Source organism: Gavialis gangeticus, unplaced genomic scaffold, assembly GCF_001723915.1.
Source record: "Gavialis gangeticus isolate Ggan-Ray unplaced genomic scaffold, GavGan_comp1, whole genome shotgun sequence".
Lineage (NCBI taxonomy): Eukaryota > Metazoa > Chordata > Crocodylia > Gavialidae > Gavialis > Gavialis gangeticus.
Genome location: NW_017728993.1, coordinates 26,069,585 through 26,084,384, shown reverse-complemented (window position 1 = coordinate 26,084,384; position 14,800 = coordinate 26,069,585). Strand labels below are relative to the sequence as shown.

The window sequence follows — 14,800 nt, the reverse complement described above, 5'->3', positions numbered from 1 at the left end:
GGGGAAAAAGAGAAAAGTTAATTCTGAACCCTGTAGGTACATAGTTCATAGAATCATAGAACCAATGAGTCGGAAGGGACCTAGACAGATCATCGAGTCCGACCCCCTGCCGCGGGCAGGAATGACACTGGGGGTGGGAGGGGTCTCATCGTTTAAGGGATAAAGCCAGATAACGTTTAAAAATTCCATGTAAGCTGGGAGCTCTCTTGTTGGATCTCAACGTTATTTTCTCTTGATCCTTTGATGGAGATTAAAAATTTCCATGTGAATACAAAGAAAGAAACAACAGTTACTCTGAGACCTTTTTTCCCAGCTTCTAATGCTCCAAAGCAGAGCAGCCAGGCACAGTTCCCATCTCTTCTCTCCTCCCTTCCCTGCCCCCAAGAAAAAAAGTCAACTCACTTTGAAGACAAGACAAAACAAGGCCAGGGCAAGGGGGATTAGGGAAATGATATTTATATCATGGACCAAATTAAAATGTCAATGCAGGAGGCAGGCCAACAGCCCTGACCATATATCTGTGCCAGGCAGCCTTCCTCGAGGAAACAGGGAAGAGATCTGAGAAGAGTTAAAGCAGCCTGGAGTTAATACCACCTGCCTCAGACTCAACACCACTTAAAAGATGGTGTTTGGGTCCATTTCCCACAATGTGGTTTTAATGAGCACAATGGAAGAAGCAATTACAAGCTCTTTTCCCTTCCCCTCCCCGATTCTCAGCTAAAAACGCAGGCGTTTCTAAGACATGCTAAGAATGTGGAGTAAGCAGATGTGGGCCGCCGAAGGAGGAGGGGAAAAAAAGGACCCCAAATTAAACAGCCGGGTCTCTTTTTGTGTTGTGTTCAGCTACAGGACGACTCCTTTCTCCCTCTCTTCTACTTGTTCTCTTGGGGCCCCAGACTGGTTTTAACCATTTCAAAAGAACAACTGCAAAACAGCCCGGCGGGCCAATACATTAAAAGGTAGTTGCTTGGACTTAACCCACGACCCCACAGTATCATAAGAAACGTTATCGCTTTGTTCCTGGTTTACTACTAAGATTTTTGATGCACTAATTGAACTTCCCCAAACCTCCTGCTAATCAGGATCTTTGTCAGCATTGTTTATTATCATCATTATAACTTTGAAGCTAAAAATCCAAACTTTGCGCTAAAATTCACAAAGGGAACTTTGAGAAATGCCCTAATGAAAGAAAACACCATGTGCCTGCATTTCTGGTGCGCTCCCTTTCCCAGAGTTGGTAACGGAGCCTGTGCCTGGAACACCGTATGGGACACTGTCTACAGCCACCATGTTGATACCTGCCCAGCTGGAGGCTCCTGGCCTTGGATGGCCTCCCAAAGCTCAGAAGCTGGGGTGATACAGGGAGGTCAAAGGGAGTCAGGCAGGGATGCTCACATATGTCAGCCTGAAAGGTAAGTGGACTGAATTTACTGGATTTATTTTGAGGTCTGGATTTACTTAGAGGAGCAATGATGTTCCCAGCATTTACCTGGACTAAAACACCCTTCAGAGTGTTTCTTTGAAAACAAACCATTGCAATAAAGGCAGGGTAGAGATGCACCTGACAGACTACATAAATCAGAGGCTACACAAGGAAATGTGCACAGCAGCTTTAGATTAATGTGGCGCCCTACTCACAGATAGCAGTAAGGGTCTCTCAGCTAGAAACCCAGATCCTTTGAAAGTATAAAATACCAACCAAGGAGCCTTAACTCAGCCCAAGAGAATTACCAGAAACACCAGTGATTCCAAGTTAACTCTTTTTTTGCCTACGGATGCCAACACATTTGGAGTTTTTTCAGTTCCTCCTCCGTGCAAACCTCCGACGGCCACCCAGGGAGCTTGGCAGGCCTCTCCAGCAGCGCAGGGAGGGATCTCTTCCCTTCCCAGACAGCATCTCATTCTTCCAGATCAAGCCCACCTGCACCAAGTGCGACTCCCTGCCAGCACTCACCCCCGCCTTCGTGGCCATCTGTATCTCGGCCGTACAGTCTTGTGAAGCATCTCTGGGGCTATGCTCACTTTGCAAATTATGCATCAGAGGCATCCTGAAACGAAGCCGCACAGAATGCATCTGCTGAGTGTACATCCCCACATCAGACTGATGTATTATGCAAACGTATGACAGATTTAGATGGGATTAGAGTGACGCTGTGGCCGTGATGGTCCAGGAATTATGCAAGAGGCAAGGATTTCTTAGAGTGACATTTTTTATTGGATCAACTACATACTTGGGATAGAGTTACATAAGCTTTCAAATGCCAGGCATTCTTCCTTGATTTAGACATGCACATAACAAACACCTTAAAAAGTATTTGTGGACTGTGCACTGTAAGCTGGACTGTGAGCTCTAACATTACAGATTGCTATATTTTGAAGTGGATATTTATTGCAAGTATTATTGTCTCATTAGATAACTGCATTTCTACAATGAAGTCAAATATATCCCCAAGACCTTCAAGGAGCTCCAAAAGCCACTTCTGTTTTATCCCCTCTCAGCCTTCACTTGACTGGGCTGAACAAGTTAGTCAACTAGTGTCTTCTACTGAGACAGGCTCTCCGCTCTGATGGCTACAGCATCCCTTCTCTGGACCTGCTTCAGTCTGAATGGTTCTTGAACGCAGGTGACCAGCACCAGACATACTCCTAGGGGGAAGGCTCCCCAGGGTCTTCCCAAACAGCATTAATACTTCCCTTTTGTCACAGCATTGATACTTCCTTGTGACACACGGCAGCATCATTCTTGCCCTTCTCAGACACCGCAGTGCTGGTGGTCCAACTAATCCACCCAAGCCTTTCTCCTGCTATGGTTTTTGCAACTCATGAGCTCCCAGGTCATGACAGTAAGTCCTAAAATGTGCAGTTGTGCACTTTGTACTATGAAATTTCAACCCCCTTCTACTGCTCCAGCCCTTGAAGTCATCCAGGTCCTCACATGTGATATTCCTATCCTCTATATAACTTCTTCATGATTTACCAAAAGCCAAAATATCATGGCCTCTTGTTGGTGGATAGTGACAGGTCATCTATCACACTGAGCAATACGTAGGCCTTTCCAGTATTTCAATAGCATTTATTCTCCAATATATAAGTGGAAGGTTAAACTTTTCCATAGTGACACACTTTCTGGTAGTCTTTAATTCTCTGACAATAGGACAGAGATCTCTATTCATGTCCCTGCTACCCTACTGGGGAGCAGTAAAGTTTGACACTTCTCCATAAATTATGCGATATGGCAAAACAAAACAGTTTTAGAAAAAAATCCTTAAAAGGGAAAAAAAACCAGAGAAGTTGTTACAATTTTCCAGAACCAAAGTCAACCCTAAAAGGAGAAGAGCAGAGTTATTTCAGGTGCATCGGTCAGCAATGGATCTGAGGTGGAAGCAAATAAAGCTGGAAGCCATGTTCCAAGTTAGCTGTTACGGAGAAAAATGGAAAAAATGCTGTCAGCTTTTAATTCTAATAGTGAAAAAATTCAGATGAGCTGAGAGGAAAATGTGAGGCCGTTAAATTTCTCGCTGCAGGAGAAATATGCCGCAACATCACAAGTAGGGGATGGTCTCATCAAGTGAGGAATGTCTGGCTGGAGTACGTGGACCATTCCCATTCAGAGATCACATCCGACGTGCACATAGCTCTGTCTGGAGGAGAACAATGTTTGCAATGAGGCTGGCATTCTTGGGGGAATCCTGTCCAGAAGACATACCAGATAAAGCACATGGATGAGAGAGAAGCAAGACTGACTCGAAAAAACAGGCTAAACGCTCACAGCGGGACCAAGGTCCACCTGATTGCTAATCACATGAAGGAGGGCTGGGTACAAAATTATAACTCCATGTGCTGTGCGCTGTGATGACTCTGCTTCGGCCATTTCCATGGCCTTTAAGAATTCACTTTCCACGGACAGAAGCAAAGGGCCAGGGTTTCACTTGGTGTAAATGAGAGTGATTCCATGGAAGTCACTGGCAACTTTTATCATGAAAGGATCCGAGTAGTTCTGACACAAAAGGCCACGGAAAACCTAGTTCAGCATCACGTGTACAAGGATCGACAGAGGCAGGATTATAACATACACCCAAACGTGCACGCCAGCAGCCAATCACACAGCTGTGTGTCATGTGACTGCTGACCAATCACACCGAGTCAGCACAGCTCTGTTTCAAATATGGTGCACCGACTTCTCAAAGCCAAGTATCCATGACTCATCCATAGAGATAAACCAGCCCTGGCCAGGTACTGGAGATCTGCTTCAGGGCTTTCCACCACTGAGCGGCAGGTACGTTTGTCCCGGACAAGCATCCGTAGAGTGCGATTTGCTCAGATCTGGCTTGGAGAGTTGCGACATTCCCATTTTTGTTTCAGGAAGGCTGCATAAGTGCACTGGATTGGTACAGTGGAAGGATAAGGTGCTGCTGCTACAGAGGATGAGGGCAATACCAGCAAAGCCCAGTCCTGCCCGGCTCGGGGCATGCAGAGCTGTGTCTGATGTGCGAGGCATGGTGGAAAAGATGAATTCGCATTTCACACTGTAACTGACTGCACACCCAAGTGGGGGGGATGGAGGGGTTCGCTTAGTTGGGGAGTTACATTTTACAGCTTCCCCACCTTAGAGCACCCTTCCTGCAGGAGCTGCTTGCTGATTTACCCACCTGAATCACAAGGAAGGTATTCAGGATAAGTGCAGAGAGGAGACTGTTCCAGCCGTGTGGCAGACACGTGTTCGCTCCCAGGTATTCACAGAGCAGGTTCTGTTTTTAAGCCATCTTTCAGGCAGCCATACAAAGACCACCAAGCTGGGGGTTTTGGTCTGCCAGACCTCCACCCAGCCAGCTGCCCTTGCCAAGAAACGCAGGTGACAGTCTGAATGATAAAGAGGCATTTAGAGGGGGAAAAGAACAAACCTGCTGGTTTAATCTGGGCAGCATCTTAACGTAAACTGGCAGAGGCCTCTGCCTGCAGCATCCCACAGCCAACCGAGAGCTCCAGTTGTGCCTCAACCTGAAAAGGTTACCCCTAATTCTTTCTCTGGACAAGAGGTGACAGAGGTGCTATTTCACCCTCCCCTAGTCCAAGCACAGACCCCAGAGAGAGAAGCCTGGTTTCTTGCCTACGGAGAATGTCCCTGGTGCTGGCCGACCTGCAGGTCCCCCAGGACAGGCGGAGGGGAGCGCTGGGGGCAGGGCTCTGCGACTTTGCACCCCTCGCTCCTATTTAGCAGGAGGCAAGGCTCAGCTTCATTAAAGATGAGCAAGCAGATCAGGCAGGGACTTTCAGGACAAGTATGGCTGCAAAGGAGATTAACCCTTAGCTCCACTCTTTGGGTGGCTCTGGTTAGGTCCTGAGCACTGAGAAGGAGGGAGGAAGGAATATCCTCCTGATCTGGGGAGGAACTAATCCTTTTTATTGGCTCCAAATCAGCTCCCACAGGCTCCATCAAGGCCTGGGGGGAGTGGCAGGGCAGAGAGCTCCATGGAGAACAGGGCACATTTATGGGTGATGAACAAGAATTTCCCCCCAACACTTGTGCTGCTATCACATCTGCCACCTCCACGATGGATCTTGCAGAGGAACCATGCTCTTGCTCTACCAGAGGTGCTCCGTGCCGTGGCTCTACTGGGCCCGGCTAGTGCCAGAAGCCAGCGCTCCCTGCCATGTGGCAGTGGTGCAGATCCAGGGGCTAAGCACTGGAAGGGGAGGATCTGTCCACACCAAACAGCTTCAAAACGACAGGTTCAAATAATGCATGTGGCTTTGAAAAAGGGGGTAACGAAAAGGTGACACCTGGCCCTGGCCATGAAAAGGCACCACAGAGCAGAAGTACTGCAGTGGGCAAGCAAGGCACATTTTTGGCAATGGTGCGCACCATTTCTACACAAATGCCAGAACCTGACAGATCAGAAAACCAAGGTCAAATGTTCACCACATTTCCACATGCAATTACCACATCTGTGACTACAAACCACGCGCCATTCACTCACAGCAGTGAATGACATGCAGGCAAATGCCTGAGGGCATCTGAAAGGACCTGCTTTCTGGACAAACTGCCCTAAATTGTGGTGTATCTTTGTTGCAGGTAGTGGCGCTGCCCAGTCCTGAATATTATTAGATCTTGGTTTCATTTGCTTAGAAGTTTTGCCAAACTTCCACTGTCTGGGCTGAAATTTCCCACACCAGGTATTTGCCAGTGGCTGAATCTTCCACAAAGTTTCACCCAAAACGTTTCTGTCATTTCCAAGAGCGAGGTTCAGGGGAAGTCCTTCTGTTTTTCCTTCTGAAAAATTATTTCCCAGCAGTTGAAATGTTCTAGCCCCTCCCTGCTTGAATTTGGCATGTGGCTATTTGTGCGCTAAGCAGACGACTTTTGCCAGTGCCACAGAAGCTGCCTGAATTAGACCCGGCTGCAAGACCAAAATTGCATGGCTGGACATGGGTTTGTTTTGCAGCTAAGACGTACAAGAAATGAGAACTCTTGGTCCCAAAATGATACCTTTTATTAGACCAACTGGAAAATGGCAAGAAAATTATCCTTTTCTGCAAGCTGAAAAATGTAGATGGTACAAGATGGTAAAAAGTCCCCGCAGGTAGGAAATAAACTTCATTTTTTTTTACACAGAGGGAGCTGAAGATGGAAGGCTGTCCCTCTGGGTCCATGAGAGTGTCTTTGTGAGCTGTGCTGAGTTGCTCTTTGATGTGCAGATCAGGTAGAATTCCTTCCCTGGAGGTGTCAGATGGCAGGCCAGGAAGCAAAAAAAGGTCCTTGTTGTTCTGCAATTAAGTTTAAAACCCAAAATCGGCTAAAATTTAGCATCTTCCATGTTTCAGGGGTATACTTGGTAGCCGTGTTGGTCTGAAAGGTATCATTTTGGAACCAAGTGTTCTAGTTTATTTCTTACATATGGGGACTTTTTACCATTTTTAACTTTCCCTGAGCCTGATGAAGGGCATGTGAGCCTGAAAGCTTGCAGAAAAAGATAATTTTTTTGCAATTTCTCAGTTGGTCTAATAAAAGGTATCATCTCTGAACAAAGACTTCTAGATTTTTGCATATCATATTACCATAACTATTCTGAAAAGTCAAAGATGCCAGCTCAGAGGACGCTTTAAACCTTCATCTCTCTGTGCTTCAGTTCCCTTTAAAACTGGGTAACAATATCTCACTCCCAGGTAGAGGGGAAAGGGGAACTGGAGAAATAGTTTGTTCAGTGTCCATGAAGCACTACAATAATCGGTATCATGCAGGTTTCTAAGTGTCACAGGAAAACCAGTGCGGAAATTATTTATTTTGCTTTCAGAGAAGGATTTGAGTGGCACGTAGTAAGACATGGGGCCACCATTTGAGAAGTGGAGCATGGAGCAAAACACTGAAGAGCTGCTTGCTCACTGAGCCCCATGTGCACCAACTGAGGCAGTGATTGCAGGGACAAAAACAAGTATGAGGTCATATAATTAAAGACTGTCTCATAATGCACGGCACACAGGGACCGAATTCAGGTTGCACAGGAAACCTTACTGGTGAAACTTCCTAACTTTCCAATGCTCAACTTTGCAAGCTAAATAGTCTTTTAATAGCCCCAGGGACACACACAGTGTGATTAAGGTTAAGGGAGTATTTCAATTACAAGCCTGCCTTTCCAGGGGATAGAACTGTTCCAAAAAATATCTGTACCAAGAAAAAATTAACAAACATGATGGCGGGGTGGGGATTATAAGTAAGGAAGGCAATTTTTTTCTTTTAAAGAAGCCATAGCTATGCCTCTGGTTTTCTAAGCACTACTCTTTGTGGGTCAAAATGACTGGATTCAGATGTCTAAGTGCCTCAGTTGTGAAGACAAGCAAGCACTTAGACATCTATCATAAATGCTATCATTTGTGCCTGTCACTGGCCGCAAGCTTGATATTCTCCCTGTTGCATGTGCATTACAAACACATATTGCACATCCAGTGACACACCCAACCCCCAATCTTCCAGCTGGAGATTGAGAGAGTCCAAGGGATTTCACTGTTACACAGTCAAAAACTGCTGTGTTTAAAAACAAAAAAACCCCAGAATGTCTGCCAACCTTTATCTCACCGTGTCAGGGCTTGGGAAATATTCTGGAAAGGCAACACACAAAAAGACTGTGTTATTGCACTGGGATCATAATTTTTCCACTAGAAGTTTCCTGGGGTTTGCAAGCAGCAAGCTCTGAGCACATAGTGCAGACCTTTGATACGTGCCTACACAGCAGGCAAGGCTCACAAGGCACTGGCCCAGATCCTGCCCTCTGCTGCACACTGGGCTCAGGAGGGAAAGAAGGAACAAGGCCTCTCTTTTCCCATCTTCCCTGCTTGCAGCAGCAAGGCAAGAATCCAACCTGGCACGCAGGAGAGTGCCAGGAAAAGGGACTGGCTACTGTGTTGGCAGCACCCCAGAGCCCCCCGGGTGTGAGGTGCAGCCATTCCCCCACCAGCCACAGTCTCTCCTTCTGTCGACGGCTTGCTAGCTTCGCCTGTGTCCCGATCTTTGGGAGAGATGTAGTATTGAGGCGCCTGCCAGGGCTGCAGGTGCTCGCCCAGAGCCATCCTTCCTTGGGCTCCTGTAACTGGAAAATTACCCAGAGTTGATTTGCCACTCTTTTATCAAAGCAGCACCTTCCTTCCACTACAGCCCTGCTCCTCAGCTCAGCTTGATCCTGACAGAGGAGACGTTTAAAAGAAAGAACAAACTTCTCACAAGCTGCTAGGTGTAGGATGCCATCTGAAGAAGCTGAGTCTCTGAAGCCTATACTCTGGCTTGCCCTGTCATGGCAATTCTACCAGGCGGGCCCTGTTAGAGCAGGGGGGACAGAGGGTCTTGCCTGGAAATCCGCAGGCAGAGGACGTTTCTTGTTTTATTATCAGCAACCCTGGAAGAGAATGAGTTTGGGCCACATCTGTGCACATGCATTATGTCAGGGGCTGGGCACAACTGATATGATTGCTGGCTGAATTAGCTGGGATAGGGATTATGACATAGCTGGGCCTGGGGGAAGTTATAGCTGCCAAAAATCTATTCCGTCTAAGAGGAGGATAGAAAAGGGGCTTCACTTCCCTGAAAAACAACCTGCTCCCAGGTTCAAACAGAACGCAGGGGCTGTGCCCTCTTGGCTCTGCTTGGACACGTGTGTCTGACCTAGACGTGTTCAGAATAAGCAGACCACAAGAACAGCTGTTTCCCCTGATCATGGGTCAGATGCCCTGCCAGCAAATTTCTATTCTGGTTAATAACCGTTCGCCCTCCCCATGACACCTTCCATCGGATCATCGCTGGCGGAGTCTCCGGACAGGCCTGTGCAGAGGAGGAAGCTAAGGCATGGCAAGGTGAAGTGACTTGCCCGTTCTCAAATTGCAACGGTCTCTCTACAGAGTCCCTGCACTGCAGGTTGGCTTGCCCATGACCTGAGCTTCGTACATCCAAGACAGAAATCACCCCCTGGGCTGCATGGGGAACAACAGTATGTTTTTATTAAAGGACTTTTCCTGCCTTCACAGTTTGTTCAGCATCCTCAGACCTGTCTGCTGCATAAGTGCACTGATTTAGTGACACTGATGCCAGGCGTTGGGGTGGACATTTTAAGACAGTTTAAGAGAGGATGAAATTACCTGATTCAGTAAATTACGAATAGATTTAATTCAATTTAAGACACTCTTAACAATGTAAGTGCACCCATACACAAGCTGCACCAATTCTACTCATTTGGTTTGAAAATCACAGCTCCAGGTAAACTGATACTACCTCGTGTTTGGCCAGGCCTTTTTCCCAGGGAGGGCAGGACTCAACACCACACCTTCTTTCCAGTAAACGCCTGACCTGGAAGTAACCATCATTTTCCTCTGCAGCATGTAGTACTATAGCTAGGACTGGGACCTGATCACCGAATCAGACTAATTAAAGAAAATGAGGGTTGAAGGGACCTCAAGGGGTCGCATCTAATCCAACTCCCTGCTCTAAGCAGGACCAGCCCCAACCTACATTGTCCCAGCCAAGGCTTTGTCTACCTGGGGCTTAAACACGTCCAAGGATAGAGACTCTACCACCTCTCTGGGTAGCCTGTTCTAGGGCTTCAATTCCCTCCTAGTAAGAGAGTTTTTTCCTAATATCCAACCTAAACCTCCCTTGCTGCAACTTGAGCCCTTTGTTTTAACTGTTAGCAAAGCTTTTTCTGATGGTGTATGTCAAAATAAAAATGGGGAAAAAATGAGAGGTCTCAGTGATGTTACAACAATGGCAGAAAATGCTACTTCTGCCATCATGCCCCCAGGTTTAAACATGAACACAATGTAAATACTGTAATATCAAGGAAGTACAGTGTCAATGCTTCTTGGCACCACACAACAGCTTCTCTGTTCGCTTCAGTCCTTGCTGTTAGTTTTAACTACACGCAACTTAAACACAGCATCGGAGCTTCTCCAGCCCCGGTGTGAAACTGCAGAGAAGCAAAGCCTTTGGGAAAGTTTTCTCTGGGTTGAAAAACAATTATGCAGACATCAGTACTTGTGAAGCAAAAATTTCCACAGGGTCTTTCACTGCTGCTGAGCTCTCTGGGCAGGCACTGTCCTTCCCTTCCCCAGCAAAGAAAAACAAGCAGAGGATGCCCACCAATGCTGGGATCTAAAAGCCTAACCTATTCATCATGGCAGAGGTCCCATTTTCCAATCGTGGCAATACTGTGCACCGACTGGCTCTGTCCCAGTTGGCTGCTGGATGAATAATAAACACATATATGAAAGAAGATAAACATGCAGCCACCTGCGGGGAGGAATCTGCACTCTGCTCTGCAGCCTGGGAAGGCTTGGAGTGGATCAGGGTGGCCAACCTGCACCACGGGTGGCACGAGTGGCATGGACACCCTCTGCATGTGACATGGAATAGATGAGGGAGGGGACAGGCAGCATGGTGACAGACATGGCAAGGAGCAGAAGGCAAGGCAAGAAGTTGGGCAGGGAGCAGAAAGCAGAGCAGCAGATTGGGAAGGGGATCAGAGCCTCTTTGGGGCTAATACTTGGCATGCTTGCCAAAAATAGTGCAGTGGATGATCTTGTGGACGCCTTGGACAAGAAGTGGCCTGCCACCACAGGAGGCTAGGCTGAGAGCTCCAGGGGCTCCTGCCTTCCTACTTGCTAGTGAGCTGGTATGATCAGGGCTTCAGAAGCCAGGTGACGCAGGAGCATGCTCCCAAAATGCCATCTGCCAGCTACAGTTGACAGCAATGGAGACCCAGCAGATAAACCCCATATGCACCAGGAGGGAGAAATAGTGCTGGCAGTTACCATCCAGGTACCATCTAAAATGCATGAACGCAGAGGCCCTATACTGGCCAGCCCTCCGACAGACGGAGCCCCCAACACACTCCCAGTGGGGATCTTGGCCCTAAAAGGGCTGCACTTCTGCCTTCCACCATGCTTGAGCTGACAGAAAAGTCTCTTTCACGTCAGCCCCTCTCCTGAGAAATACAGCCATGGACCTAAGGCTTGGCAAAGACCTTTATCCTCCATCTCACTTCAATGCGGGGCAACAGCCTGGAGAACTCTGCAAACATTCAGCAACCATAAAGGGCATGATGGATGCCACAGAACATTTCCCAAGTGAAAGCTGTCCCCAGGCTGAACTACTTGCTGTGTTTGCTTTAAGGTAAACACATTGATTTTTTCCCTCTCTTTCATGAAATACGATAGCTGGGATCACTCTGTTCTTCCATAAATGGACGTTTTCCTTACCCTTGGTGGGTGGTCTTGGAGTTTCCACATGGGAACACCACAAGCTAAGAACAGAGGATGCTCCGGAGATAGCCTGCCTGCAGGGTTAGTGGGTGCAAAGCGGGGGAGAAAAGGTGATCGCAGAGGGTCAGACTAGAGTTTAGGCTGCAGAAAAGACACAGGCCTGAAAGGTATTAATGGTCCTATCCAATGGGGACACTACAGCAGAAACAAAGAGCATAGGACACTGCATGGGGAGAAGCAAGGGATGCAGAGGTTATCAGAACAGGAGGCAAAAGCTTCTGCTTTCAACTCTGCTGCTGCAGGGCTTGAAACAAAGACACCACGCAGAAGACACCACGCAGAAACCAGAGCTTGGAAGGAGGATTTTCCCTTGTGAAAGGCAGCTAAACCACATGGCCAATTGTCTGATTCCAGAAGCAGGTGCAAGATTCTGCTGATTTCCTGTGACATGCGCAGAAGTGCAAACCTTGCCATCGGGAAGCTGCTTTAGAGCAAACCCCTGGTTCCCTGTGCCTACCCCCACCCTTCCCAGGTCCTTACTTGTTTTCTGCAAGGAAGTCCACCACGCACTTCTTCATGCAGTAGAGATGGGCATCGACCAAACCTGTCCGGATGTGAATTCTAGGATGCCTGGAAGAGAGAACAAAACAGGGGAGTCACAGCACGGCACTCCACAGTCATTTATTAAGAGCCTGACTTGGTTGGTATATCAATGGATGGTAAAAATGCAAGGATAAATGTCTCCCTGACCACCTACTGCAGAGTTAGCAACAAGGTGAGGAGAAATGGCTGCCACCGCAGGAAGCTGTCGGTAAACGTACATCTGTGGGCTCTGCACTGCCCTGCTATCCAGGAGAATACCCATCTCCTCAAGGACCTGCTGTATTTTCTCTGCTGGGTAGGAAGCCAGGGAAACACGCTCAAAGCACTGGAGGGCAAGGGGCAAAGTTGGGAGCGGGAATTCACAGAGCAGCCTGGGAGCTTTCAACAGCCTTTAACGTGCAAGGCTGATGGGACCATGACTCATGTCATGGGGGCAAAACCACTGCTGTGCATCACGCCAAGGGGAGAGGGTGCTTCAGGGAGATGGACTCCCAGCTGGCAAGCTGGGGTGACTGTCACAGCTCAAGGATGGAGCAGGTGGGGTCAGTAATAGGGGAAAGACCAGGCTCTCCAAGCATGGAGGAGCTGTGAATGCTGAGCTCCTGCCCAGACCCACTCCCACACCCACGTTTCGGTAGCACCTCAGTGTTTTCCACTGGATGCAAGTCAGTGCCATGAGCAAAGGCCAGGTCACATCCCTGCTTCAACCACCATGTTCACATCTCTTTAATGGCCATGGAGGTTCCATATTACAGCAGATCCAAAGGACTGAGATGTTGCACAGCAATTGCTCCCCCCTCCACACAAAACTATCCTCCTTCAAGGATATTCTGGCACGGGGAGAGGGACGCCTCTGCGCCTTCCCCTCTTTGGCAAGGCAGAAGCTTGTGGACTGCGGTAGGTTCTTAGATCAAGAATGAGAGAACACCAAGAAAGTTGTGGGAGATGGTTTTAATAGGCCTCGCGATCCAAGGAGGGTTATTAGAGAGAGAAACTTTATTCCACACCCCAAATTGTCCTTTATTTTTAGCTCTTTCCCCTTTGATGTCTGAATTTAATTACGAAGTTGGAGCTAACACGTCCTGCCAGCAGGTCAGCTTTGACTCTTGCTCTCGTTTCTCAGCCCTGAAGCAAGCAGAGACGCTGGAGCAAGAACACTTGCCTTTTCACTCTATTATTTAGTTAGCCTGTTAAAAAGGGCTCGCTTCCAACGTCAGGGCTTGCTCTGGCTTTTTTCTTGGCTGTAGTGAGACAGAGGTCTTTGCCTGTGCCATGACAGAAGCTCACACTGCTGGCATGCAGGGAATATTTACAGACACAGGAGTGGTGGAAATACCAAATGTTCCAATCAAAACACTTCCTGGTGTCTCTCTCTTGTCCTAAGACACTGCAGGACTGATGTTATCAATGGGGCAGATGCCCATGTGGAAGGAAGCCCAACCAGAACTGCTCTCTCTGAGAAGATGACAGAGAACCCACTAATTCTATCAGTAAGTATCTGCACGTGAGTGAGACCTGAAGTACTTGTGTCAGTGCACACGCACGTGAGAGCTGGACTGTTGCACAGGGTCAGCAGTCTTGCTGGTGGGTTCCCTCCTGCATTGTAATATGGGAAAAGCTTCCTCACTTACATCCAAGGGACAGTGTTAACGCTGTCACCGTGGTATGTTTTTGAGAGGTCCGGAGCACTTTTTGCTACAAAAAAAATATAAAAGGGGAGACAGAAACAGGGAGGAAACACAGCAAGCCAGAGAGAGAAAAAGGAAAGAAATGAGAGAAGGCAACAGAGAAGAAAGGAACAGGGAAAAGAAAGCTGTGCCAGAGAAGGAAAGAAGACTGAGTAGGGAACCAAACTGCACCTCCCCGGCGGGATGGTAGAAGCGTGGGCTCCCTCTTCCCCAAAAAGATGTGGTACAGCAAAACCCTCCAAAACACAAAGACAGTGCAGGGAGGCAGCCAGGGCGAGGGGGGGTCTGCCAGATCAAAGAGAAGCTCCTCAGCTCACAGCACTTCCATCACTAACTTCATGTGTGGCCTCAGCCTCTCTGTCTCTCATTTCTCCACCTGCACCACTCACCTACATGGTGGCGGAGAGAGGATTTACAAGCTGCCATGTGCACAGCACTGCAAAACACCTGTCAAGTGCTATTCCCGGCAAGGATCGGGATAAAACTGCAGTCCTGCTACAGGCAGGCAGCTGCGGACTGTCAGCTTTCTCACAGCTCCATCAACAAACACACAGGCTCTTCCTAAGGCAGAGGAGGGCATGTCTCCAGCCCTGTTGGATGGAGCAGGGAGGTCTCCCAACAAGGACACCTCTGCAGGAGAGACCACCTAAGCGCTTTGCAACAGAACAGACTCATAGATAACATTATAATCACCACTCCAAAAGGTCAAACAGGTGAGCTCAGGCACAGTGCCATAAATGAAGCTCTGGTTTAAGTAATGCAGGCCTGTG

The 14,800-nt window shown here is 48.0% G+C and overlaps 1 protein-coding gene across 1 annotated transcript in view; it reads right to left on the bottom strand.

Moving 5' to 3' along the window:
* EIF2B3 (eukaryotic translation initiation factor 2B subunit gamma) overlaps positions 1-14,800 on the bottom strand; it is a 139,043-nt gene that overhangs the window by 47,460 nt on the left and 76,783 nt on the right. The window contains exon 6 of the mRNA XM_019501406.1: positions 12,280-12,369. Within this exon, the coding sequence (XP_019356951.1) occupies positions 12,280-12,369 (90 nt within the window). The remainder of the gene's footprint in view (positions 1-12,279; positions 12,370-14,800) is intronic.